This window comes from Equus caballus, chromosome 9, assembly GCF_041296265.1.
Source record: "Equus caballus isolate H_3958 breed thoroughbred chromosome 9, TB-T2T, whole genome shotgun sequence".
Lineage (NCBI taxonomy): Eukaryota > Metazoa > Chordata > Mammalia > Perissodactyla > Equidae > Equus > Equus caballus.
Genome location: NC_091692.1, coordinates 18,625,596 through 18,653,301, shown reverse-complemented (window position 1 = coordinate 18,653,301; position 27,706 = coordinate 18,625,596). Strand labels below are relative to the sequence as shown.

General features: G+C 34.5%; 1 protein-coding gene across 4 annotated transcripts in view; it reads right to left on the bottom strand.

Moving 5' to 3' along the window:
* Window positions 1-4,285: 4,285 nt before the first annotated feature.
* The window catches only part of MYBL1 (MYB proto-oncogene like 1), a 34,360-nt gene continuing 10,939 nt past the window's right edge, over window positions 4,286-27,706 (bottom strand). Inside the window, exons 4-17 of one of the 4 annotated variants that reach the window (XM_070222197.1) lie at window positions 27,187-27,279; window positions 25,655-25,875; window positions 23,894-24,068; window positions 21,630-21,704; window positions 20,978-21,082; window positions 17,162-17,395; window positions 15,691-16,059; window positions 13,193-13,335; window positions 12,653-12,767; window positions 9,267-9,383; window positions 9,074-9,178; window positions 8,449-8,628; window positions 6,801-6,925; window positions 4,286-5,362 (exon numbers count right to left, since the gene is read on the bottom strand). In XM_070222197.1, coding sequence (XP_070078298.1) covers window positions 5,350-5,362; window positions 6,801-6,925; window positions 8,449-8,628; window positions 9,074-9,178; window positions 9,267-9,383; window positions 12,653-12,767; window positions 13,193-13,335; window positions 15,691-16,059; window positions 17,162-17,395; window positions 20,978-21,082; window positions 21,630-21,704; window positions 23,894-24,068; window positions 25,655-25,875; window positions 27,187-27,279 — 2,070 coding nt within the window. In that variant the 3' untranslated portion in view covers window positions 4,286-5,349. Of the gene's footprint in view, window positions 5,363-6,728; window positions 6,926-8,448; window positions 8,629-9,073; window positions 9,179-9,266; window positions 9,384-12,652; window positions 12,768-13,192; window positions 13,336-15,690; window positions 16,060-17,161; window positions 17,396-20,977; window positions 21,083-21,629; window positions 21,705-23,893; window positions 24,069-25,654; window positions 25,876-27,186; window positions 27,280-27,706 lie in introns of those variants that run through there. The other 3 variants (XM_023648511.2, XM_023648513.2, XM_023648514.2) reach the window with 3 other exon arrangements.

The window sequence follows — 27,706 nt, the reverse complement described above, 5'->3', positions numbered from 1 at the left end:
CAGGTGGTCGGCCAAATGCTGGACACATTCCCTCAGGGAGCTTACAATCCACTGAGAGAGACGGTTAACGAATGTAGCAGATCTCCACTCTACCAATAAGGAAACTGAAGCTTGTGATGGGCAAGAAGAACTGAGAACTCCAAAGGCTTGGGGGAAAAAGGAAGGGAGGGAGGGAGGGAGGAAAGATTACAACCGTAACTTCCTAAATTGTTCTGATGTGGCCTGAAATAGGTAGTGTTTCTTCTGAATTACAAAACATCTTCTCTGTGAATTCCTAGTGATTTAGAACTGCTCTGCCCAGTGCAGTAGCCACTCACCACATGTGGCTGCTGAGCCCTTGAAATGTGGCTGGTCTGAATCGAGATGTGCTGTAAGTGTAAAATGCTCATTGAATTTCAAAGACTTAAAAAGGAAAAAAAAAAAACAATGGAAAGTACCTTAATAATGCTATCGATCACATGTTAAAATGATAATATTTTGGATATATTGGGTTAAATGAAACGCATTATTTAACTTTTTAAAAGTGTAGTAAAGCCCTCTTATCTGATATCATTTGCACTCATTGTTAATTGAGCAAAAATGTTCAAAAAACTGGAGAAGGCTATCGCCTACTAGCCCCGGGTGAACAGGGAACTTGGGAACGAAGAATCAGTGAGATGAGTGAATTAAGTGACTGTTGGTTAAGAGAACATCAACACTAAATAAACAAGATAATAACACATTGTGCTATAGAGGTACAAAGTAACCAGTGGACCATATTAGATAGATGAACATCTAGTGACAAGTAATTTTGGTGAACATGGATATTTCAGCGGGATGGCAGGTGGAGGCAAGGGGCTGAGCGAAGGTTCCGAGATGTAATCATGGAGTGTTTCTGGGGAACTCTGACTAGTTTCTCTTGAGTAAAGGGCTCATGCAGCGGAAGAGAGCAACCTCTTACACATAAAAATTTGGTATATACAGCCATAGGAAATATTCACTTATTTCATGCAGAAATTGAGCATAAATTTACCAGAAGAAATGGGCACAACATATACAAGAGAATAATGGTGAGAAGTTCGTAGCTGAGTGCTAGCTTTGCAGACTCTTACATGTTTTAAGTGTATGAATGGAATAGAGCAAGAATAGTAATTCATTACACTTTCCTTTGGCAGAACATTTTTATTTTCCTCTACCATGCAACATAGGCTTAATTTTTAAAAACTTGTTATTGAAGCATAATGTACATACATACTGAAAAGTGCACATAATAATAGAGCTTGAATTTGTACGAAGTTAAACACATCCATAACATCAGCACCCAGAGCAGGAAATGGAGCTTCACAGCCTCCCAGACGCCCTCCTCAAGGCTCCTTTCAACAACCCTCCCACCCTGGGTAACCACTATCCTGACTTCTCATAGCATACATTTGTTTTTGCACTCTTTTTAGAAATGGAATCATATACGATGTACTCTTTTGTGCCCTATACTTAATTTTAAAGAATCAACCCAAATCTCAGATGATTGAATGACTCCCGGCTCAGCACTGTACTGTGTGAGTTTGGACAAGCCTCTGAACCTCAGCCTGTTTCCATATTCGTAAAAGCAGATTATAACAATGTTTACCTAATAGAGTTGTTGGGAGGATTAAATGACATAATGTATGTGACTGGCACATGGCTGCAGCTGCAACACTGTACCCAAACTTTTACTCTATGAACTTCCTGGGTGGTGCAAGACCCCTGGGTGATGCTAGCCCGACCATCTCTCCGAAATCCCCACTATGCAGTGACTAACCATTCCCTATTCTCAAATGAGCATCTACAAATAAAATAGGAAACAGGGCTTCTCGATTCATCTGACTTGCCGCCAAAAAGAAGACATGCGATTTCTGTTACATACTTATCTATCTCCCCTTCTAGAATATCAGCTTCCTTAAGGAAGGTCATGTCCTGTTTACCATAGTATTGCCAGTACCTAGCACCACGTACTGTAGGCACTCAGTTAAGTATTGGTTGCTACTTGAACGAATAAATAAGTGCTAACTGTATTGGGGCTTAGGAAATTATGTCAGAATCTGACCCAGTCTTTTGAGCTATGAGTGGCAAAATTACAGCAGTAAAATCAGAGTAAAGTCAATCTCCCTCCCTCTTTCCCTGTGCTGGCCTGGAAAATCCACTGAAACTCAGTACATTCTGTACTTGGAAATTGAATAAGCACACCAGGTCTGAGACCTTCGGAAATAAGGGCAGTATACTACACTGTTTTTAAGACTGAGTTTGCTCAAATTCAACAGCTTTCAATATACTAATGCCAAGATACTAAACAGTCTTCAAAAACACTCTCTTCCCAACACTTGTCAGTGATGAGTAACTTTTTTCCTGGTACATTTTATCTTGCTTTTCTACCAATATATTTCACATATTCTTGACCATATCTAGTCATTTAAAAAAACCCAAAAAACGCCGGGAAGGGGAAAGTGTAATGTCCTGATGGAATTCCACGTGGCTCATTTTATCCTCCACTACCTAATTAAAAATAAATCTTCTTACAGAGTGGGAAGTACCTCTTGAAAAACTACCATCTGATTTAGATTACAATTAAAGGTCTGATTGGCTTGCAGGCCTATCATTCTATAACTGGATAAATCAAGCAGGGAATTCCATGGTTATAAAATGAGCTAAAATATTTTACTGAAATAATAGTTTATTGACCGTAAAGCAAAACTGGTTTCATGCAGATAACTAAGAAACCAAAGCTATTTATAATCTGTTGCACAAAATAAGCATGGTTAATTTTCCCTGAGAGAGCCATGACTAATTTTTAAAAATTCTGTCAATTTAACACTTAGATTTTCTAAGCACTACACTAGACACAGAAGTTATAAATAGCAATCCCTGCTCTTCAAAACATAAAGTCTAGTGGGAAAGTTTTATGGAAGCACTAGGATAATCAGGAAATGATTCACAGACCTGTGCCTTGAAGGCTGAGTAAGATTTTAACGGGCTGGGAGACAAAGAAAAGATTCATGCAGAGCACCCTGCAAACACAGGCACGCAGACAGGAGTGTGCGTATATATGTTCCTGGAAGATCTAAGTCCCCAGGTCCAGATTAGGAGGCAATGGAGAATTACTATTATTTAGACAACAGACAACTATGGAAGATCTTTGAATAGAAAAGATGTGATCAGATCTGTTTTCTATATTTCTTTATGCTTACACAGAAGGAGAATGTGCCTCATCCTCTCAGCAGTTATATTTCACACTGTAAATTAATAGATTGGCATTATGGTTTTGTGTGTCAGTCTCACACAATTGATATAAGCATTCTGACAGGTAAACTCATTTTTTTTTTATTAATGTTATGATAGATTACAACCTTGTGAGATTTCAGTTGTACCAGGTAAACTCATTTTTGACGGGTTAATCCATCAGATTTCCGAGCCCAGAAGGCTAAAGGTAAAATGCGGATGGTGAGGAATTCCCTGGGGCAATGTAATACTGCACAGACCTGACTGGATGACCAGTTGGCCTTGCCTGGGTGACACCCTGATGTCACCACACAGTTTCTTGCTATTTCTATAGACTGGAGATCAGAGTGATTAGTGCAATAATCCAAGTAAGAAATGAAGGGATGAAATCAGAGCAGTGGCCTTACGCAGGCCAAGAATTTACAACAGATTTCAACATGAGGGGTGAAGGGTGGGCAAGAGATTTCTCAGTGGATGATGGGAGGGAAGGCAACACCACTTACAGCTAGAACAAAGTAAGGGCAGGTACAAGTTGGGAAAAAGAAGATATGATGCATTTAAGGTGTTGCCAGAACAGTCATATGAAAATATCTAAAGGTAGTTGAAAATATGACTCTGAATGTGGTTCAAGAAAAGAGTAAAGGGGGCTGGCTCCGTGGCCGAGTGGTTAAGTTCGCGTGCTCCGCTGCGGCAGCCCAGGGTTTGGATCCTGGGCACGGACATGGCACTGCTCATCAGGCCACGTTGAGGCGGCGTCCCACATCCTACAACTAGAAGGATGTGCAACTAAGATATACAACTACGTACAGGGGGCGTTTGGGGAGATAAAGCAGGAAAAAAAAAAAAGATTGGCAACAGTTGTTAGCCCAGGTGCCAATCTATAAAAAAAAAAAGAAAAAGAAAAGAGTAAAGAGGCCAAGTTGTGTTAACAGATAAAATCACCTGTAAAGGGATTTCTAAAGGAGAAAAAAGGTCTAAGAATAGAATGTTAAGTCTTTAAGGATTCAATCAATACCATAAAACACAAAACCAAAGTGAAATGAGTGATGCCAAGTCAGCTTGTACACAGACGCTTTATTTTGGATGTTAATAGTCAACATTGAATGCAAGATTCTCTCACAATGGAAAGTTTTCCCATACATCAAAAAACTCAATTTAGTCAGGGTAATTGCTGTATTAATGTGAAAACCTTACAACAAAATGCAGTATTATATATGTGTAGTCAGTTTCCATGCAAGTATGGCTGCTACATGTATGTCTGGCAATTTTATAACATACTGAAAGAAATTCAAATGAACATAACAGTATAAAGGTGACTTAAGATGCCTGACATGTTTAAGATTAAAAATCTTCTTGCAAAAAGCAACAGAGCAGTTAACTGGAGGATTCAACCAATACCAACCCACGTATGTACTATGTCAAATAAGACCGGGCTTATCTGCAATATTTGGGATAATTTAATGCTCAAGAAAAACTATGCTTTAAAAAAATATAGCTCTTTCAAGATAGTATACTTCGATGATCGGAGACTATGTACATCCAAACCAGCTAAGGGCTAAACTAAACAAAACAAAACAAAACAAAAAACTATTATGTGCTATTAGTTCAAGGTAACTGAAATTGAAATGATGCAGTATGATTTTGCTACAATCATTGGTTTTACAAAGTGAAATTTCTGTGAGAAGTTCATTAATCAGGAAGCAATCAACATACTTAACAAACATGCTAAGAAGATTCAAATTGGTTCATCTATTGGTTATCAACAAGGCATAATCTTAGTACCATACATTTTCTTCACTTCTCACTACATATAATATGCAAAAACAAGCAGGTGGATTTAAATAGCTTAAAACCCTTTTAAGTCTGACTGTTCAAGAGCTAGGCATGAAAAGAACTTTTTCCATTTCCATTTCTATTAACATAAAAACATCAAAAAATCTTAAACTGTTTTTGTTTTAAGACATAGTATTTTGGTATTTGCAAGAATTTGTCTGGTAATGGTTGATTCCATTAAGTTAACTTGAGAACTTGCCATCATTTGCTTTTCATCTTTTCACACAGTGCAAGTGGTGGTCGCTCTTTCCTTCTCTCATAGCAGCAAGCCGATCCTGCTACTTTCTATAGCAGCATACTTCAGGAGTGGAGAGGGAGAGAGTGTGTCAATTATAAATAATTAAAACTACAGTGTACAATTCTATTTACCTGTCAGTGTTTAAGTTGACAGCACACCATTATATGTCTCAAAAAAATTACATAAAATCTCTACACAAAAGCAAATAAAGACATTCTTTCAGGAAGAAATAAAATAAGTGCAAACACCTAAAACAGGCAACTGAAGCAACTGTTGTAACCTGTAGAGAAACACAACATTTATAAAAGGACAAAATATTTTTATAAATAAAAGAGAATGTTCTCTACTTCTGAAACATGGAGTAAATATAATAAACTTCTAAGTGCAGACTGTTTTTAGGGACCAAAGTACCATATTACTTTTTAAACAAAATGCAAAATTTTCAAACACATATACAAATCACCAGATTAATTTATATGACCCCCCCATATAATTTAAAAAGAAAATATTAAAAATATTATTTAGTACATTTTTAGAACTACTTTATAACCAACATGATTTAAAGGGCATAGTGCAATATTTAGGCAGATGTGACAAACAGTATAGATATTGTATTCTTTGCAGCTATAACATTACTGTTTCATACTTAAAAGTCGAAATTGTTCTTTACTGTGTTAGCTGTAATAACAGGAAACAACATTAGCTTCTAGACACCCTGTATAGGTATAAATATCTACATTTAAGCTTTAAAAATGAAAATAAATTATAAAAACAGACTTTTTTCCAATTTACAAAGTTTTCCTGCTCCTACATACTGTACAATACATTCAACAAAACTCTCAGCTCTTCTGAGATTTAAGAAGAAAATACTGTCTCTTCACTAATAAGTAAAAAACTTTTTCAATGTTTTTGTTTTTAGTACTATGCTCAAATAAATACATTTAACACTGTAGTTAATTTTACCATTTTTGAAAAATACCAAAAATTAGTAGTGCAACTTTCTATCCTTCCTTTAAATTCCTTTCCACTGTGTTTCTTTGTAAATGGTAGCCTAAGGAAATTAGCACAAGGGCAAAAAGTACTTCATAAAACCGTGTGTGCTTCCCATACATAGACTAATTTCAGAAATCATATATACTCATAAACCTATCTAAAACAAAACTGCAGCATCAAGAGAGTAGCAACATATATCTTCTGAAGAAAATATGTGAGAATTCACCGTTGGAATATCCATGAACATTCTGATATGATTTTCCCATCTTGTTCTTTAAAAACAATTTTTAAAAATCTCAGCTCTTAAAAAATAAACTATGAAATTGCCTACGCCTGACCTAAGTGGCTTAGCTTTCTGCCTGCCCAACATGAAAAAAGGTGCAAACTGTTCTAGGGCTGTATTAAAACTTTAAAAACAATTAATTGACAAAAATTTCATTGCAACCTAATTTAGTATAGAATATAGTGAGGGAGTGGGCATTTCATCAGTTTTAGTAACAATTACAGTATGAGAGCTCTTGACGTGCTGCTGGTAGCTGTATAAGTACTCAAATATCTTCTTGCTTGTTCAGTCATGATAAGCTGATCTTCTGTCTTCCCATAAACCACTGTTTCCCATTCACAGTTTGACTAGAACGAAAATAATAATAGTGATGTGAAAATTACTAAAATAACTATCCATACTACTTCACAATTAGACTTTTAAAAGTCTATTATTTTATTTATTTTTTCGGTTTTTTTTTTTTTGAGGAAGATTAGCCCTGAGCTAACTGCTGCCAGTACTCCTCTTTTCACTGAGGAAGACTGACCCTGAGCTAACATCTGTGCCCATCTTCCTCTACTTTATATGTGGGACGCCTACCACAGCATGGCTTGTCAAGTGGCGCCATGTTCACACCCAGGATCCAAACTGGCGAACCCCAGGCTGCCACAGTGGAACGTGTGTACTTAACCGCCACGCCACCGGGCCAGTCCCTAAAAGTCTATCATTTTAATTGATTGGATATTTGATGATAAGTAATTATTGTAAAAATGTTTTGATAATGGCATTGTGATTCTTCTTAAATAATGATGCTATGTTTTAAAAATACATACTGAAATATTTATGATCAACTTTTTAAAAAGTCAGTTTTTCAGTTGTCTATATTGTTTACAGGGCTGTGGAGGCAGTTTCGAAGTTTTGTTCCCACAACTCCCCATCAAATCAAATCAGTCTTAACATGGAGAAAATGTCAGTCTTTATTGTTTCAAAACTTTGCAAATGATTTAAAGAGAGTATGTAATGTCAAAAAATGAGCCAAGAATCCTTTATGTCTTGAAAATTAGGAAATATATTCATAAAACAAAGTCAAGTTTACATTTGTTTCATTTGTTTTTTCCCTTATTATAGAGTAAAGGTTACTACATTATAGGGATGAGCTACTTTGTGATAAATTTTTTTGAAAAAATCTGTGTTAAACACTAGCAAGTCAAATCATTTAAAATGGATTAAGCAAATGTGCTACATGGTTCTTTGAAGAGCAGCAGCTCAAGACAGAGATGAGGTGGCCATATTTAATGGGCATATTTGACCGAACACCCGTGCTGCAGTCATTGCTACAAGTGTAGAGAAGAAAGCTTCCTCTGCAATGAACTCTGAAATTCTCTGGACTGAATTTTTAAGAATGTAGTACAAATTTTTCCAGCCTTCATTTGCAGCTACATAATGGTTGCATAGAAACAGAAAAAATAATTTTGTTTTTCAACTTCTGAGCCAAAAAGTTCACTGGAAACCATTATACCAACAAAATCAAGCTGAAATTGCTTCCAACCACTTACCCTTTCAAGATAACAATTAGGGCTATACATATTTGTCATGGGAGAAGAGGTGTCAAAAGTGGATTTAGATATCTTTAGTTTAAAAAGGAAACAGTGCTTAAGAAATCACCAGAAGAGTCTTTGGCTACAACTCCAATTGTTTAGTTTATATGTGTTCTGATGAATGAGTCTCTCAAAAACCCAAACGTAGTTTGAATGACAAAATAATGGTGAATTTTTAGTTACTGTCGATTTCAAATTTAAAAAGAAAAAGTATAATTTGTAATCAGTAAGCCCAAAGTGATAATTGAATAAACCACAACAAAAATCACTAAAAGAAATTTATAAATTCATACCTGAAGATTCTTTTCCAATGTGACAACTTTGGAAGTGTTAGGGTTTGGTTTCTTTTTATTAAGTGTATATGTTTTGTTGGTTGAATTTATATCTTGTTTTTCAGGAGTCAAGTTGCACCTATTGTCGTGTATTTCCAATAATGGTATCATTAATAAAGATGTTGTAAATATATTTTCTGACTAAGAGAGAAAAAAGAAAGAGGAAAATAAAATAACTAATTCAAAAATGGAGACGAATAGAGGGACTACTGAGTAAGTGGTAGTGGAAGCCCTGTTCATTTCCCTCCAAGAAAGCTTTTGGCTCTGATGAAACTTCTAGTATGTAGTAAAATTAAATATTTCATAAATGAACCAAAGATAAATACTGAAATTTAAAGTTTTGAGAACTACCATTTTTTGACATCATACTTAAGAGAGCCAACTCCTCTCAAAACAAAACAAATACAAAAAGCAAGGAAGTAAATAAAATATTTTCTATAGTTAATAGTTTCTCTCTGAATTAAGCAGAATACTACTAAAGGAAACTTTCTATGAATTTCTAATGAACTGACCACACAATGAGTAAGAAACAAGAACCACTAGGACTTAAAACAACCATTTTAGTCAAAAAAAATTCTTTACACACCTGCATGTCTGAAATGTCTTCAGTCAATAGTTGAGTACCTGGTTCTTCTTTTTCCCAGTTATCTAAAACCAGTGATTTTCTGACTTTCTTCACAGAAGCAGTATGCTAGAATGAATGATTTACAATAGAAACGTTATGGGAAAGTCACTTGGACACAATAAGACTTTTATTAACAATAATATTAAAGGATCACCTCTTGTTTACAGCTTTTGCAAGCAGGTTCATCTTCCTCTTTGAGGAATATGTCTGTTCCAGTTTCTTCTTTTAACACTTCCCGAATATCTTCTTCCAAGAAGGCAAGTGGCTGTGACTAAATTGTTTTTAGAAGGGTTTTTAGAAAGTCTTTCATAGCAATTCCTTTTTCTCCCCATATATAGAAACCCATCTTTTATACTTTTTCATTATTGGCATAATTTTCTCCCAGTCTCTATAGATACCTAAGTTGAATAAATTAATTAACTAATCAGATTTATGGCAAAAATAATATTGCACATTGCAAGCACTGAATCAAGTGTAGCACTTTCTTCACTTTAGGCTATGAAACAAAAATCATCGTTTTGGGGAACTTGTAGCTCCTGCTTCAATCAGAATCCTCAGAATTAAACAGAAAAGAAAGAAATTAATCCCCAAATATCTTTATATAAAAATAGGAACTGTAGAACTAGCTCTCCTTCTACTTTTACTGTGCTTATTATATAGTGTGCAATTACTAGTTAACATGCTTCTCTTACCACTAAATGTGTGAGCTACTTAATAGCAGCAATCACATCTTTTTCCTCTTTATATGCATCTTTATACACCTAGCCTTAAGCTTAGAGCTGAGAACGCTGTTCAAGAAGCGTGTGTGTGAGTGTTGGTTGGAGTACAGGAGGGTGCATGTCTATGTGAGCATGGAGTGTGGGAGGGCAGGATACAGAAAGATACTCGAGTGTAGGCTGAATAATAAAATAGTCTCAAAATATTATTCATCTAGCTTTCTATCAAATAGCTAAGCATACTGTAGACCTCAGAAAAAAAAATTTAATTACACCAAACTTAACACCTACCATAACCAAGATCTGCTTTAAAAAAAAAAAAAGAAGGTAATCAGGGGCCAGCCCCATGGCCTTGTGGTTAAGCTTGGAATGCTCCACTCCAGCTGCCTGGGTTCACGCATTTGGATCCTGGGCACGGATCTACACTGCTCATCAGTTATGCTGTGGTGGCAACCCACATATAAAGTAGAGAAAGACTGGCACAGATGTTAGCTCAGGGCTAATCTTCCTCAAGCAAAAAAAAGAGGAAGATTGGCAATAGATGTCAGCTCAGGGTTAATCTTCCTCAGCAAAATCATCATCATCATCATAATCATCAAAGCTCCACTAAATAAAAGAACAAACTGGCAGCACATGATGACCAGCAGCTCATGTTCTCAGTCAATGAAGCCAGGGAGAATAGCTTTCATATATAAATGATATTTCACAGCACTTACAAAAACTTTAAAAATGGAAATAGAATTTAAAAGTGCTCTTATTTACAGCCTGAGACATGCAGGAATTATGTCAGTATTTCTGTTCATTGTTCCAAGAGCTTTTGTTTTAAGGATTACATTTCATAAAGAACACACATTAGGTGTTCTTAAAAAGAAATCTAGCATCTGTTCCCCCAGCCCTTAAGAATACAAATGCCCTAGAGAAGTGGCTAAGATACAGAAGTCACTCACCACCGAGAATTATTCTCTGACCTGTCCTAACGTGACAAAAAGAAGAACCGCTGCATTTAACACTTCTCAGGTTTGATGCTACCAACATTAACGGGTTTATATTTAAAGCACTATTCCACGGATTTTAGTCTTTTAAGTAACTTTCAATAAACATTAGAAGAATCAATGTTTATTAAGAAGGCAACAGATATTTAAGGCAATCTCTGAGAAGCGCATTTGACTCACAGTAAGATACACCAGAAAGCTAAGTGGCCAGCATATAGCAGGTACTCAGTAAACTGGAGGAGGAGCAGGAAGAATGAAAAGTCAGTTTGCCGCAAAGAAATGTAGGACTCTATATGACATTTTAGAAATGTTAATTACTAAATCATTATCTTCCTTTTTTCTTAAGTTGTTGATGAAAATGATCTGTTTTTGCAATGGGTAAATTCTTCCCAAATATGAACAAACTGACAGGAATTCTAGGTCACTTTAAACCTAATTTCTCATGCACTAATATTAAAATGATGCTTTTTATTCAACTTACATGTTGACCAAATGACCCTGAGGCACTACAGAATTTTTAAATGTCTTCCAATCATTGTTTATTTGCCTAACTCCCAATCAGGCTCTACATTCCTATGAAGGCAGGAACAATACCTGACGTGTTCAATTACATCCCCAAAGCCTAGCCCAGTGCCCGGCACCTATTAGGCACTCAATATTTGTTCAGTGAATGACGAATCTTAAAAATGAATAGCAAAATACTGAAACATATTACTTAAATCAATTAGGTAATTCCATACAATGGAATATTATACAAACATTAAAAACTATGGGATAAATATATATTCATTAACATAATTAAATTTAAAAAGACTACAAAATAGTACATAAAGTGTGATCTCACTTTTGTTATGTGTCTATGCATACATAAAAATTCTAGAGCGCTCTACAGAGAATATAATGTCAAAAAGACTCAATCAATCCTACTATGTTCCCTATAAAACAGTATTTCAAAGAAAAGGAAAAGACCTGAAGATTTTAGAGTGTGACATGCCTTTTGGTAGAAAATTGATTAAATCAAGCAAACAGAAGTTATTAATGAATCTACCCAAAATGTGACTAAAAATAGAAGAACAGAATTAAAGTGATCAACATTATAAGCGACCAATATTTTAAAAATCAACGTTTATTTCTAATAACCTAACTTGTCATAAATCTATATCTGCCTAGAATGAGAATGCCCATGGCTCATTTAAGGTACTTCAAGGTTGACAATATATATGAAACCACAGATAACACCACCCACCTCCACTCATGAACTACTCTTGCTACCACTATTATTAAAATAATAATAGTAGCAACTGAGCACATACAGTACTACTTGAAACTTAGTACCAGTCCCTTTATTTCTATTACCTCTTTTATCTTCACAAATAACCCTTTGGGATGTGTTTTATGATCTCCATTGAATAGAAGAGGAAACTGAGCCTTAAAGAGGTATACTGATCAATCAGTTTCATAAATATTATAAGGAAACTACTTATGTATATCAAAATATTACAATTATTTTATTCTACTGCAGGTATCCACTATTGAAACTACTACAAGGTGGACTTTAGTATTAAGAAAAGGGTTCTGTTGACATTTGATTTGATTTCTCTAGATGATATTAATATAAAGAGAATAAGAATTCAAAATAAGCCAAGTAAAGGTTTATTTACACAAGTCAAGGAAAAAGATTAACATAAATTCAAACTCATAAACCAAAGTATAAAATTTTTTATCAGTCTCAGTGAACATCTTTTTTAAAATGTTAAAAATCAAGGATAAAAATCAAAATTCGCATTTTACTAAGATTAGGAAAATTCTTAAAAAGAAAAGAGTATACATACCACAATTTTAAGAGGTCCATATTTTTTCTCCTGAGCAGCAAGTGCATTTTTAAAAGGCGTAGGAGTTCTTGGTGTGGTACCCAGTATAGACCTTCTAATAGTAGGTGTTCTGAACCTATCCAATCATTTAAATATTTGTATTATAGTCAAAATTTGACTTCATACGAATTAAGAAAGCAAAGCCATGATAAAATCACATCCTAAATTTTTCTTGCATATACGCATGCTTTATTAAACATTCCAAGACTATTTTAAAGTATGCCTGCCTAAACTAATTCTTATTCTAATCAATGATCTTAAAATAGAAAAAAGGACTAATGTAGAAAAAAGGACTAAAAATGATATTTTGCTTGAGATCAAAGTTTTACACTACATTTATCTAGTTTTCAGTCTCCTGGGGATAAATCATGATTTTTAAAAAAATTCTTATGTCCCATATGAATAGGGATTATGATATATGTATAAATGGACAAAAAGCTCATCTGCCCCTGAAATTATGCTTCCCATTTTCTCTAACACAATTATTTAATACCTACTTACCCTACATTTTCCTTTTGATCTTTGGGGGTTGTTTCTTTATGAAGAGGAGCTGTAATGAGAACTTTCTGCCCACAAATAGGGGTTGATGTAAATGAAGGATTTTCTATATTAATTTGTTCATTTCCAGGGCATGTGTTGAAAAACTAAAAAAAAAAAGTTTAAAAACAATTCCAGAATGTCAAAATTCCTACACAAATATTAAACTGCTAAGATTTTCAAATTACTTTCCCATTCCTCTTAGGAAAGGATTATCAATAATACTACATTTACATTCCAGTCCATGAAAATTAAGCTCCATGAGGGCATGAATTTTTGTTTTGTTCATTGCTGCCTCCCCAGCTCTTAGAAGAGTTTTCAGTACATAAAAGGCATTCAAGAAATAGTAGTTTAACAAATATTCAAAAGTTACAAAACACAGCAAAAATTTTAGAATAGTATATTATTAAATAGGAATCTATACAAACCATAAACAGCTGCTGTTTTAAATGTAACACTTTTCTACAACAGTATAACTGAAAAAAATGTTTTATTATTTTATTAATAAACAATCTTAAGTATCCTTTTCTATGAGAATAGTTTGAATTCAGAATATAATAATAATGCTTTGCTGATAAGAAATGCAGCTTTCTGGTAAATTTGCCTATTTAGAACATAGCTCAGAACCTTTGAACAGCCAAACTTGGTATCACGGAGTCCATTTTCCGAATGACACAATTTACTCATTGGATCTTAACTTACATACAAGTGTGAAATACTAATTTATTTTTGTAGCCAACAGATTAGAAGCAGTTGTAAGAAGTGGAAATTGCTTCAAGGCTACATATAACCGGAAATGAATTCTAGCTCTATCACTTGTGGCTCCTAATATGTGCTATAATATACTTAGCCCTAAGACTAGCAGTCAGTACTCTTAAAACCCTGCAGTGACACCTATTAATTATAGGATAAAATCTGAGCTTTCTGCCATGGGATATAAGGTCTTTATAATCATGCCTCACCTTCTCAGCCACTTTCCACTGGAATTTACACTTCAACAAAAATTACTAGTGTGCAAAACTCCAAAAATAGAAAATTGCTAATGTGCCCAAGTCAGTTTCCCCTTCCTCAGGATGCTTTGTAACTCTGAGGGCTGGGGTCAGGGAGGGGGTGCACTATGCACACTGCAGACTATGTAAATGGCATCCCCTGAAGCTTGAGGACACAATTTTCAGAGAATACAGTGGTTGTGTACTGCCAGACCCTCCCCATCTTCCCAGAGTGAAAATAGCTCCAATAATATCCCAGCATCCTCCAAGTTTATTTGTCCATTAAATTTCCTTCTCCCATAAAAGTTATTTTTTATTTTTGCTGAGGAAGATTGGCCCTGAGCTAATATCCACTATCAATCTTCTTCTTTTTGTAATGTGAGCCACTGCCACACATGGCCACTGACAGATGAGTGGTGTAGGCCCATGCCTGGGAACCAAACCTGGGCCGCTGAAGCAGAGCGCACCAGACTTAACCACTAGGCCACCAGGGCTGGGACCCCATAAAACTTTTTAACCTCTGTCAAGACACTTTCAAGCAAATACCAGCTCCACCTCTTACTAACTGACCTTGGACAAATTGCTTAACTTCTGAATTTCATTCTGCCAACCTCCTACGGTTTTTTGAAAGAGGATTAACTGAGATGCTGTAAGAAAAATGTTTAGCAGCCTGGAACACAGTGTTCATTAAGAAAGACAGTATTATGAGCCCAGCCCCGTGGCCTAGTGGTTAAGTAATGCATGCTCCGCTTTGGCGGCCCGGGTTTGGTTCCCAGGCATGGACCTGACCTACACCATTTGTCAGGAGCCATGCTGTGGCAGCGACCCACATACAAAATAGAGGAAGACTGGCACATATGTTAGATCAGGGCAGATCTTCCTCAAGCAAAAAGAGGAAGATTAGCAACAGATGTTAGCTCAGGGCAAATCTTTCTCAGCAAAAAGAAAAAAAAGAAAGCAAGATACTATTATAAAATAAGACGTACAGTTTGACCTAATATAAATATCTGCCGCCCAGGTGCATAACTACAGGAGGAAGCAGGTGGTTCCTGACATTCCCAGAAAACCTTCTGTCACATGAAAGTCTTACAGTTAGCAGCTATCTATAGATATGTACTTCATATCTGCTGAAGAGTTAGTCAGGAATCTGGACCTCAGTCTCAGCTCTGCCGTTAGATAACTTTAGGCAAATCATTTTACCTTTCTGGGCCTGTTTCCTGCTAAGTCCCATAAAGACGTGGAACTACATATCTAAAACATCCCTTTTAGCTCTAAAAATTGTAAGATACTATATGCAACTACTACACTTTGTGAGATACATTCTGATTTATCAGATCTTAGCACTCTCATGTATACATTTAAATATATTATCCATTTTTATGTGATATCAAAGCAACGAACTGCTAGTAAGAATATTAATGATCTAATCTAGCTCATTAACATTTGGAAACATAAACAAAACCACACGACTACCTGTGAAGGAGAAAATGGTAGTGTTTTCACCGGTGTGTGTTTTAGTGCTGTATTACCGCCATCATTGAATGAGCCATCACTAAGTTCGCTGCCTAGGGACTGACCCACTCGCATTCTTCTCTTCTTTCTGAGGATGGTTGGTGGAGTGCTAAACTTGGCCACATTTGGGGATGTTACAGGAACGGCTTCACTGTCTGCACTGTTACAACCATTTTTTTTCCCTTCAAGCACAAGACTGACGTTAAATTGACATTCCATGGCTCCTTCGTTGTGTTGAATTCGCATTAGTTTAACTGGGGTGGACTTGACAGGAGAAGCAGCAGCATCAGAAAGATCAAAACTGGTAACATCACTCCATGCTACAGGATCCTGCAATAAATTAAATTCTCAACTAAAGTCAATGCTATATCCTAGTTAAATCTAATCTTGAACACAGGATGATGATTTCCACAGTTAGTTAACCACTCATTTTTATCAGTAGAAATAGGCTTTCCTTCTTTATCTTGTTTTTAAGCAAGACCATTTGAAAGGAACAGATTATGGTTTTACTGCAACTCCAGTTTGGAACATCACAAAATAATATTTCACCTAATTCGGTAGCTGATGCTTAATGTCAAAGTATTTTAAATAAAAGGAACAAATTATTTTAAGTTATTATCAAAGAGTACAATTCATCATAAAACTTCATCCTCTATTCCACATCAGAAAAATACTATCAAATTTTACGGAATTTGGTGACGTGTATGGAACATCTTCAAAATGATCAAACACTTTGATCTAGAAATTCAATTTAACCTAAAAACATAATCACGATTTTGCACAAAGCTTTACATAATACATTCTGTAATTTGTAATACTGAAAAACTGGACACCACCTAAACGTCCAACAATGATAGTACATTGGGTAAATAAATTTTGTTATGTCCATATGATAGAATTAAAATTCAAGTTTAAAAAAATTAACAAAGACATGCTCATGATATAATGTGGAAAAAAAATCCACAAACAAAATACATAAGTATATATTTGGGTTTAAAAATATATGAATATGTGTGTTTTATATGTATAGAAAACAGCCTAAGAGAAAATACCTCAAATTATTAACTCTGGGTTTATGGAGAATTTTAATTTTCTTCTTTATAGTTTTCTCTAGTTTTCAACTCTCTCTCATACACAAGTTGTATAACAAAAAAATGAACTGTTAAATTTTTAATTTTTAAAAATTCTATACAAGGTACATACTTGAGAAAGATATATGTGTGTATGTGTGTGTGTATATATATATATATATATATATACATTTTTTTTTTTTTTTGCCAGAAGTCACTGCAACATATCAGAACAAAATTTAGCATAACATACAAAGTAATGCTTAACGTAAAACTGGTCAGTGTCCATCAAACTGAGTTTCTGAACATGAAATGATGTAACTAAAATTGAGCTTTGGATAATCTCACAATTTCAAACTTACAGATTCAATAAGCTCTAGAGTCTCTGCAAATTCTGGGATGGTCTGTAGAGAGGACAGCACAGCATTTGCCTCTACAGTCAGGAACTTTGTGGGTGAATTCTGCTGAGCAGACACAGTCTGATTTTCATCCGTACTGTAAAACTCACTAGTGTGCTCCTCGAGGCTATTTAGAGTATTAGACATGCTATCATCCATGAGGAAACTACCAGACCAGCTAGAAAAGCTTCCAGGCTGCTAAAAGTACAAAAGAAATTTGAATATTACTTGTCATTCTCAACCTAAGCATAAATTTGGATTTTAAGAGTTTTTTCTAGAACAACATACTTCACAACATTTCAGCTAGAAGTATAGTAGCAAATATACTGTCTTTCCTCAAAACTGATATAAAATTTCTTTGACTAAACCTCATATCTTGACTATATTTCTTTTTCCTAACTAAAATTTTTTTTAATTCATAAAGTCATAGTGAGATAAAACAATCTAATGTTTTAGCAATCTAAAATGTAAAGTGCAAACTCCCAGAATCTGGCCTCTACCTTTCACACTTCATCTCCCAACACTTCCACTCTCAAGCCCTCCTCCCAGGAATTCCCAACTATAGTATCTGCAATTCCCTGAGGAGTTAGTCTTTTACCCTGGAGTGCCTTTGCATGTACTGCTGGTCCCTTTATCTAGAATGCTCCCCAACCTACAGACCAGGGAAAACCCCTATTCCTCACTTAAGATACAGTCCAAATACTGTAAAGTACTCCATCTGATTATACAATTTTGCCTGTTCCATTTATACTAATGTCCTAATTCAACTACTGTCAGCACCTGTCTTTCAAGACTGAGCTCAAACAGGACTTCTTCCAGGAACCCTTCCCTGACTACCTAAATCTCAATGAGGCAACTCTCCCATGTGCTCCCATAAAACTTTGTGACTTATTTTATCATACTATATTCTGTTTCTTGTTTGTGTCCCCACTGCAGAGTAAACCCTTTGAAGTCAGCAACTGTGTCATTTTTCTTTCTCTCTCTAGAGATGTCCATTGGGCAATTTACTTATCTTTTCAGTCTAGGTTCCTATGGTCTCATAATAAAAAACAAGGAAAGAGGGGGCCGGCCCCGTGGCCGAGTGGTTAAGTTCGTGAGCTCTGCTTCAGCGGCCCAGGGTTTCACCAGTTCAAATCCTGGGTGCGGACATGGCACAGCTCATCAAGCCATGTTGAGGTGGCATCCCACATGCCACAACGAGGACCCACAACTAAAAGTACACAACTATGTACCAGGGGGCTTTGGGGAGAAAAAGGAATAATAAAAAATTTTTTTTTTCTGCTTTATCTCCCCAAACCCCCCCTGTACACAGTTGTACATCTTAGTTGCAGGTCCTTCTAGTTGTGGGACGTGGGACGCCACTTCAACGTGGCCTGACGAGCGGTGCCACGTCCGCGCCCAGGATCCGAACCCTGGGCCGCCGCAGCGGAGCGCGCGAACTTAACCACTTAGCCACACAGCCGGCCCCCAAAATATAAAATCTTAAAAAAAAAAAAAAAAACAAGAAAAGAGACCTTGAAGAGTCACGATTAAGAAACAATACGTAATCTGAGAGTTGTTAACAGAGTAGATCCTAAGAGTACTTAGCACAAGGAAAAAGTTTTTTTTCTCTTTTTGTTTTTTTCTTTTTGCTACCTACGGGAGACAATGGATGTTAACTATACTTATTGTGGTAACTATCTCACAACAAAAATACATCAAATCATTATGCTGTACACCTTATAAGGTGCTGTAAGTTAATTATATCTCGGTAAAACTGGAGAAAAAAGAAACAATACGTAAATGTGTAGCACTGCCCAACAGAACTTTCTGAGGTGATAAAAATGTTCTACATCTGAAGCTGCTCAATATGGGAGCCACTAGCCATATGAGCAACCCAAATGTGGCTAGTGCACCCCAAGAGCTAGATTTTTAAATTTTATTTAAAATTAAATGTGGCTAGTAACTACCCTATTTTAGAGAGCACATTGCCAAGTCCATAGGAAACACCCAGTAAATGGTACCTGTTACTATTAAAATGTGCTAGAGATTCACAATAACAAAATGCTAAGTTTCAAGTTAACTAAGGTGAAAAAACAAGTTTTCAACATTGTTGCAAAACAAGTTCCATCTGTTTTAAAGTTTCCTAAAAATAAAAGAAATTAATCTTACTTCATTACCACGGAGTTTACAATCACTTTCTAAAGACAGCTTCTAAACCATATGCATTTCAATTGATTTTGCAGCTGGGAAAAAGATTCAGAGAGAGGTTGCTGTGCCCACTGGAAAAGCCATATGGTTGGAATCATACACACCTGAATCTGAATCCCTAACAATAAACTACCTACTTCACAGAATTAATATAAGGATTACCAAGAATACACATAACACATCTACAACAGTGGAACAGAATGAATACTCAGTAAAACGGCAGTCATCACTATCACGTAACTGTTAAGAATAAATACTTTATATGTGTATGGAGTCTGTTCTACTGGGTGCAGCAAGTTTCCTCTAGAATCTAGAATCTCCAATCTCTTTATTCAACTAGATCTTTATGAGATAGCAAGTTCTAAAAGAAAAATTAATAACTTTCTCTCTTTCTAATGCAAAATTCCACTTCTTTTAGCTACTTATATTTTCTTGCTAAATTAAAAATGATAGACTACTATCAAAAAAATAAAAAACGGTTTAAACATGATATAATTACCTATAGATGTGGACTCTCTAACCATAACTATTTATTTGCATCTTTTTAATAAAACCTAAATTAACTTTAAGATAAGTACACTTCAGATCTTCCTATTTCCCATGATTTTTGCAGTTTCAAAACAAAAAGTACTTTTCCTATGGTATATATCTCATCTATTACAATTAACAGATGTCACTTTTATTAATACTTTCTTAAACAGCATGAAGACATCACTAGTTGCCTCATAATACTATTTCAAAATCTCAGGTTACTCTATTTAGTAATTTGGTATTAGTTTCCAATCACTCTAAATGTATTGTCCCCTCATATTCTTTCCTAAACGTAAAAAGTCTCAGGAAATTAAACTTTTTAAACTGTCGATTAAGTATAAATTTTTTTTCTTTTAATCCATCTAACATAGGCTATTTAACTTAGCTAGAATGATTATCATTTATCCTAATTGAATACTCCTAGTTGTTATCATCAACCAAATCTCAGACAATAGTTTTCACACCTTGTAACCAAAACCCAACATCCATATAGAAATTTCTCTAGAGAGCATAAAATCTAAATGTTCCCTTTCCTCATATTTTTAATGTTATTACTTTTTCCAACTTACTGAATTTGAATTCACATTGTAAACATAGTAAACAGAAAAAAATTTCAAAGACAGAATAAAAATAATTTTGGAGTACATAAAGCTCTACACATCTATTTGATTCTTTATTTTTTAAGCTTTATTTTTTTTCTATTAAAACCATCATTACACGGAATGTCTAAAATAAAACCAAAGCCTAATCTAACCCATACATCATTTTTACAAATATGTGTATCAAAGATGATACTTTAAGTCTGCTTGACATTTTGACTCAAGAAGCATTTAATGAAGATATTGTAAAATATACGCAGAGATGCATAATCAAAATCAGGCAACCTCAAAGCTGCAAATTAGAGAAACTATTTTCAGACCATATTAAAATCTGAAGTCATACTGAATATGCTTTCCACTTGTTGCCATATGAAAGTCAATGCTGATGAACATTATAAAAGCATTTAAGCATGTAACGGATCCTAACAATAAAATCTAAACACTGAAGCTTATTTCTTACCGATGAAACTCGCTTTCTTCTAACTTCATTCTCAGCTGACATAAGAAGCAACTCAAGTTCCTTTATTTTTTTTTCCTTATCAGGATCTTCATCAACAAAGGGTTGCTAAAAATTAAACAGGCTACTTACATAATTGTTTTATTATTATTAGTGCTCTAATTTTTATTTTCTTCTACACAGCATAAAATCTATTTTTCACTAGTAAAGCTTAATACTACTAAATCCCAAGTACTCAACATGACAATTCCTCTGGTATCTAAAAAAGTGCTGATAACTATTTTCAACTTAACAGAAAAGATTTGGGAAATTCAAATGCACAAAAAAAAATATTGTATCATCTATATCAATTTAAAAATTTACGTCTGGACTATGTTTGAACTAATATGTGCAATCACAACCTGAATGCTTTAAGTTGCAAAAAGGAAAGGACCACCTAACTGGTGTTACCAGCCACCTTACATTTGTACAGTTTATATTTCTCAAACCCACTTATAAACTTTCTCCTCTAATATTATAGCACTCAAAGTAAGTAGAACACATAGTATTGTTTTTGTTCTAGTTTTATAGATGAAGAAACAGACACTATTAGACTTTCAAATATATGTTTGAAAGCATTTCTTTTGTTTTGTTTCTGTTATAAATAAAAATTTACCTGAATAAAGCCAGAAGAAGTCTGAACATGTTCTACACAATTGCCTTCAGGTGACACATACTGATAGCCCGGGATCTAAAAAGTAATTAAAACATTAATATTGTACAAATAACACTAGCTAAATTTTTAAAATCTGAGGCAAAGCACAAAAACTCTTGATAAAACATCAACAATAAAAACTCAGCATCTGTTAACTTTAAATATTCATACCTACAACAGTTTATCTAATAACTACGTCTCTTAGAATCTACTGATTAAACATCTTAACACTTAGGAAAGAACTATATTCTCCTAGATGAAACATTAGAATTACTTGGCCTAGATTTATCAGCCAAGCAGTCCATCTATTACCTATAATATCCACCAAATATTTTTTTAAGTTTGCTATTAGAAGGATTGCTCTATCTCCTGGAGAAAACAAAGTAATTGTGTTCCTGTCTTTCAGAGGAAGGGGCTAGTCTATATGAAGCACTCAGAAAGATGGAGACTAAAGCAAGTTTTTCAGTATTCCTATCTCCTACCCCTAGCACCACCCATGCCAATCTCTGGGTAGAAAGATACGTAAACAGAGTCGTCTTCTATTATTTGTCTTAGAAAAACAATCAGAATCACTCATGTACTTTTTAATACTCTGACAACAGACTAAAGAATTATTCTACTTCTTTTCTAAAGTATCTGTAAGAAGAACACTGAAGTTGCATATAAATTCTGTGTGCAGTGGTGAGAAGAAATATGAGAGAAGGCAGTTTTAAAAATTTTTAAATCTAGTAAGTATAAATATGAAATTGTCTTTTTTCCATAATGGCCTATTTAAATCACTACAATGCAGAATCATTACACATAACTTCTAGCATAGAACTTAATTTTCACAATACTTGGTAATATCAGTTATTGCTCAACTTGATAACTCCAATGAATTAGAAACTTATCTTCCTCAACTTTTCATTAAAATCTGCAATACTATTTCAAACCAATCCATTTTTTTCTTTCAAGTCAAAACTAGAATTATCTTTTTGGCAGTTTAAATGAACTTAACTATGAAAACATAAATCTTTCAAGAATTAAACAATTCTTAGAGTACAAGAAATATCCTTATCTTTCCAATATATTTTGATTCAGACTGTTAAATACTCCTTTGGCCCCAAATAATTTTAAAAATTATCTTTCTATGAGTTAAAAAAATAAATTTAAATGATAACCTTTCTAAGATACAAGCAGAATGTTTCAGTTTATGCTACTGAAATCTAGGACTCTAAAGAAAAACGTAAAGAAACAGACAACAAAAACTTTAAGGTATTGAGTATCAGCAGAAAATTACATATACTGTCTTCACATGTTTTCCTATTTGTAAATTAAGATGTCATTACTTTTTTTAAGTGGTTCTTTTAAAATTACGTCTTTAAAAAATGTCCATTTAATTGAATAAAATCAAATCTGAGGCATACTAACCACAAATTTTTAACACTTAGCCAAATTTTATCTTTTGATAGACACTATTAACTCCTGACTTAATCTTTACATTTTATATGGCAAGAACCAAGAATTGCTCAACATGAAAAATGGCATGACAGACAGATAGACAGGGAAATGTAAAACAAACATTATGAAAACTCCTAAACTAATTTCTTGCAGGTAGGAAAATGCATGGTAAGGAAAACAGAGCTTGCCCTATTACAACTTGGGTAACATCCACTCTAAGGAAATTGTCTAAACAAAGACTGAAGTTACTCAACTAACTGGTTATTAGGGAGAAAAGCAAAGTTGAATGCCATCAAAGAACCAATTATTTACCACACACCCCAAAATGATGGCTTGAATGGTTTTCTACTATTTTCTCCTTTAAACCATTTTATATACACTTACCTCTTAGAGATAAGCAATACTACAATTACACAATTTTTTTTAAAACTACAATAGATGTTAAAGCACAGATGACCATTAGCTTTGAATCACAAATAAAGATTCAAAGAATGATAGTATTAGGAAACATACATACTAAGTTTCTTAACTAGATAATATAAAAATTACATACAAAAGGAAACATGTTAATGAGTTGTTCCCCAAATATTTATCAAGCAAAACAAGTAGAGATAAACCTCCACTAATGGCTTTACAGCTAGTTATGGCATATTTTTTTCATTTGGAAATTTAAATATCTATTCCCCTTAATATACATTGTATTTGTTCTATTAAGAAACCAAACACCTTCCAATATAACAAACTAAAGAAATTTCAAAAATAATAAAGGTATTAAAAGTATGTGCCTGAACAGGTATGTAAAACTGATTCTGGGTTTGCAAATGGTCCATAGTCGCACAAGGTTTGTGTTGAAGTTTAGATGAAGATCGTTCTGATTTTATTCCATCTTGTAAGTAGCCCTCCTGTTCCACTTTTCTTCGCATAGTAGAATTCCAATGGTTTTTGATAGAATTATCAGTCCTAAGAAATGAGAGTGTATAATTTAAAAAGAAAAAGAGGATTCCACAAATTTTAATACAAAGTGTACAAAGTGCTTAAAACAAATTTTTACAAATGCTGAAATTAGATACTTTTTAAATTAAAAAGATAAACTGTATGTCTACATGTCAGGCACAGTTCTAAGCACTGGAGATACAGAAGCAAATAAGACAAAGAAAGGCTCTCATAGAACTTACATTCTCATTGGAAATGTGGCAGCAGGGAAGGAGGGAAGAACAGAAAAACAAAAAAATAAAGAAGAAAAATGTCAGTGCAGTGCAGATCATTAAAGTAGGATAAGAAAAGAGAAACCAGCGTAATTTTGATTAGGTAGTCCAGGATGGCCTCTGTGAGGTGACAGTGAAGCTAAGATCTGAATGGCAAGAATGAACCAGCCATACGAGAATAGAAAAAAGAACATTCCAGATAGAGGGCATAGGGAGGACAAAGGCCTTGAAGCCAGGAACAAACATGGTCATGAAAAGCAAACCACGAACTACAGAATCCCAGCATTCTTTTTCACTTCAAAGGACAAAATATCTATGGAAGAAAGAATTCATTGTCTCCCTTTTTACCTAAGTTCCCTTTATAGAAACATAAATCTTCAATCTACAGCTTCTTGTAGCATAAATTCCATCCATCATAAAATATACAAACATGTACTGAGAACCTACTTTATGTTAAGGCACTAAGTTAGGTTCTATGGACAGTAAAAAGATGTATGAGACTGAAAACATCAGAAGTTCCCAGACCAGTTTCAGTAACTTGAGTAAAAAACTTAACATTATGTTTTAAGTCCCTTATCTATAAAACAAAGATAGCTATGTTTGCTCTGTATATTTCACAAGTATATGAAGATTAATTAAGAATATATGTAAATGCACTTTATAAACTAGGAAGTACCATACAGATAGAGATTACAGAAATAAAAAAACAAACACATATCTTCTGAGTGAAGTATGGATTTTCCCAAGGTGGTTGGTCTACTGCACTACAGATGATCACGAAACATTTGAACCAGTGCAATGTACAGTGTACTTAGCACATCACTGCCTGAGGGGAATTCTGTATTTTAGCCACACAGATATATACACTACTCTCATGATTTGAATCATATCATAATTCATTAAGAAGAGAATTTTCTCTAATGCACTTTCATAGCAGTTTATTTCAGCCAGTGTATTTGTTATTCTCTGAGTCTTATGCACAGATTCCAATACAAAAGAAATCTCTTCGTTTTAAATTCTACTCCAACCGAGTTTGTACAAGAATGTCTACCTGACCGGCACTGATATGTAAACATGATTTGGGAAGTGCATTAAATGTTGGTAATCTAAAGGTCTATCATTTTATTGTAAAAATTACTGCTACAAAATATTTCATTAAAAAAGTAATTACATCCCTTACCACAGAATTTATAACAAATAGTCCCAAAGGGTTGCTTGTATTATGCAGTCTAAATCTTAATTACAAATAAAAGTCATGGGGTACTTGCAAATATATTTAATAGTAATATAATAAAGATCAAGTTTAAGTACAGAAAAATGTATATACATTTATATAAGCACCTTCCAGGAAGTAGTTTGGCAATTTCTGCCCAACGATTTCCCAACCGCTTATGTGCTTCATAGATGATCCTGTCCTCCTCTTCTGTCCAGGAAGATTTCTTTACCTCAGGATTTAGATGATTGTGCCATCTTTCTCTACACTGCTTGCCTATTCTTCCTTTTAAATGTTTTGCAATTAAAGACCATCTTTTTGGCCCATATTTCTGAACTAATTCAATAACCTAAGAAACAGAAAAACAAAGTTTAAAAAAGCACTACCTTGCCAGAATTTTAAAACACATCTCAAGAATACGATTTTTTTAATGTATTAAATCCAAACCATAACTAAAACTTTCAAAAAACAATTTTACCAATAAACCCTTCAGTATTTGCCAAGTTCAAAAACTGACCCCAAACTTAGCTAAAATACAAGGTGCTAATAAAGTGACTTGTTAAGTTCAATTGTTTTCATACAAAATTAATTTAAAGTAACAGTAAAAATGTTGAGACTTATGCATTTTCTATTTTCACATCTTTAAGAAAAAAGCTTCAGGGGCTGGCCCAGTGGCAGAGTGGTTAAGTCTGCATGCTCCGCTTTGGCGGCCGGGAGTTTGCGGGGGTTCAGATCCCAGGAGCAGACCTAGCACTGTTCGTCAAGCCCGGCTGTGGTGGCATTACACATAAAATAGAGGAAGATTGGCAACAGATGTTCGCCCCGGGCCAATCTTCCTCACAAAAAAAAATTAAAAAAAAAAAGCTTCAGCTGAAAGCCAAATAAATCGTTTGGAACCAAGAAGGATCTACAGAGTTACTGTCTTTTCATTTCTTTCTTTCTCAAACTGAAAGGATACAGATCACACATTTTAAAAGTTATCATTGGCTATCAAGTAAATTATATCAGCTCTGAGCTTAATGAAGTAACTGTTTTCCTTTTTTGCTTTGAGTGACAATAAGAATGCTCTAATTCGCCAACTACAGTAACAATTTTGATGCCATAAAGAACATGAACTAAAGGGCAATTACGAGTGGAGGACAGAAACTCTCCCATTCTTCTCAGACTTTTGTAACACAAAGAATTACCTTGGTTTTTAAATCATCCAACCCTCTGGAAACATGACACACTGATATCTATCTTATTTTAAGGCTCATTATAGGTCAAGAGGGAAAGTTAAGAATGCCTTTCTTATATATCATGTTATCAGATAAAATAAAAAATTAAATTAAATTGTTTTTAAAATGTTAATTTTCAACAAGAAACTATACCCTAAATGTTGCTAACCCAAGCTCTAAACAAGGTGACTAAGCTGACAGTATTCTTTCCTTCTGCAAACCAAACTCTCAGAAAGAAAAGGCTATAGATATTATACTTGGTTATATTCAAGTCATCAAAAACTACATGCCAAGACACTCAACTTTCAATTCTAATGCAAGCAGCACCCAGAGGAAAGAATCAAAGTGATTTAAACATATACTTTATGGGTCAAGACAATGTATTAGAAAGAAAAAAAGCTAGTCCACCTACACAGTGAAAATAAAGAATATGAACACATTACCCTCTGATCTTCTTCTTTAGTCCAGGGACCCTTTATCAATTCTGGATTTAAAACTTTCTGCCATCGATGCTGGCACTGAAAATCAGAACGATTCTGAAAGAAGAGATGGCTTTGTTATTGAACAATTGTCTTCCAGAAAGCAAATCAGCCCAAACTTATCTCTCACCACCTCAAGAAAAAAGTCTTTAAGAATAATGTATTCAATAGCATTCTTTAAACATGCAATATTTATTTTACATGCCTGTGTCCCAATTCTTCTTTTAACTAAAGTTGTTGGCAGAGCTTAAACTACAAATAAAAACAATATATATTTGAAATTAAAGTAGGTGTCTCTACACTACGCCTCATAACACAGCAAGGAGCCAAGCACAGACACTGACATAAAGAAGCGTATCTAAGATTGGGAAATAAAAGGGAATAGGCAGAAAACTATACAAAGTAGATATAAGAACTCAGCACAGCAGTGTGGATTCATACAGCACAGCAGCACATAACTCTACCTAATTAAAAAAACCCTAAA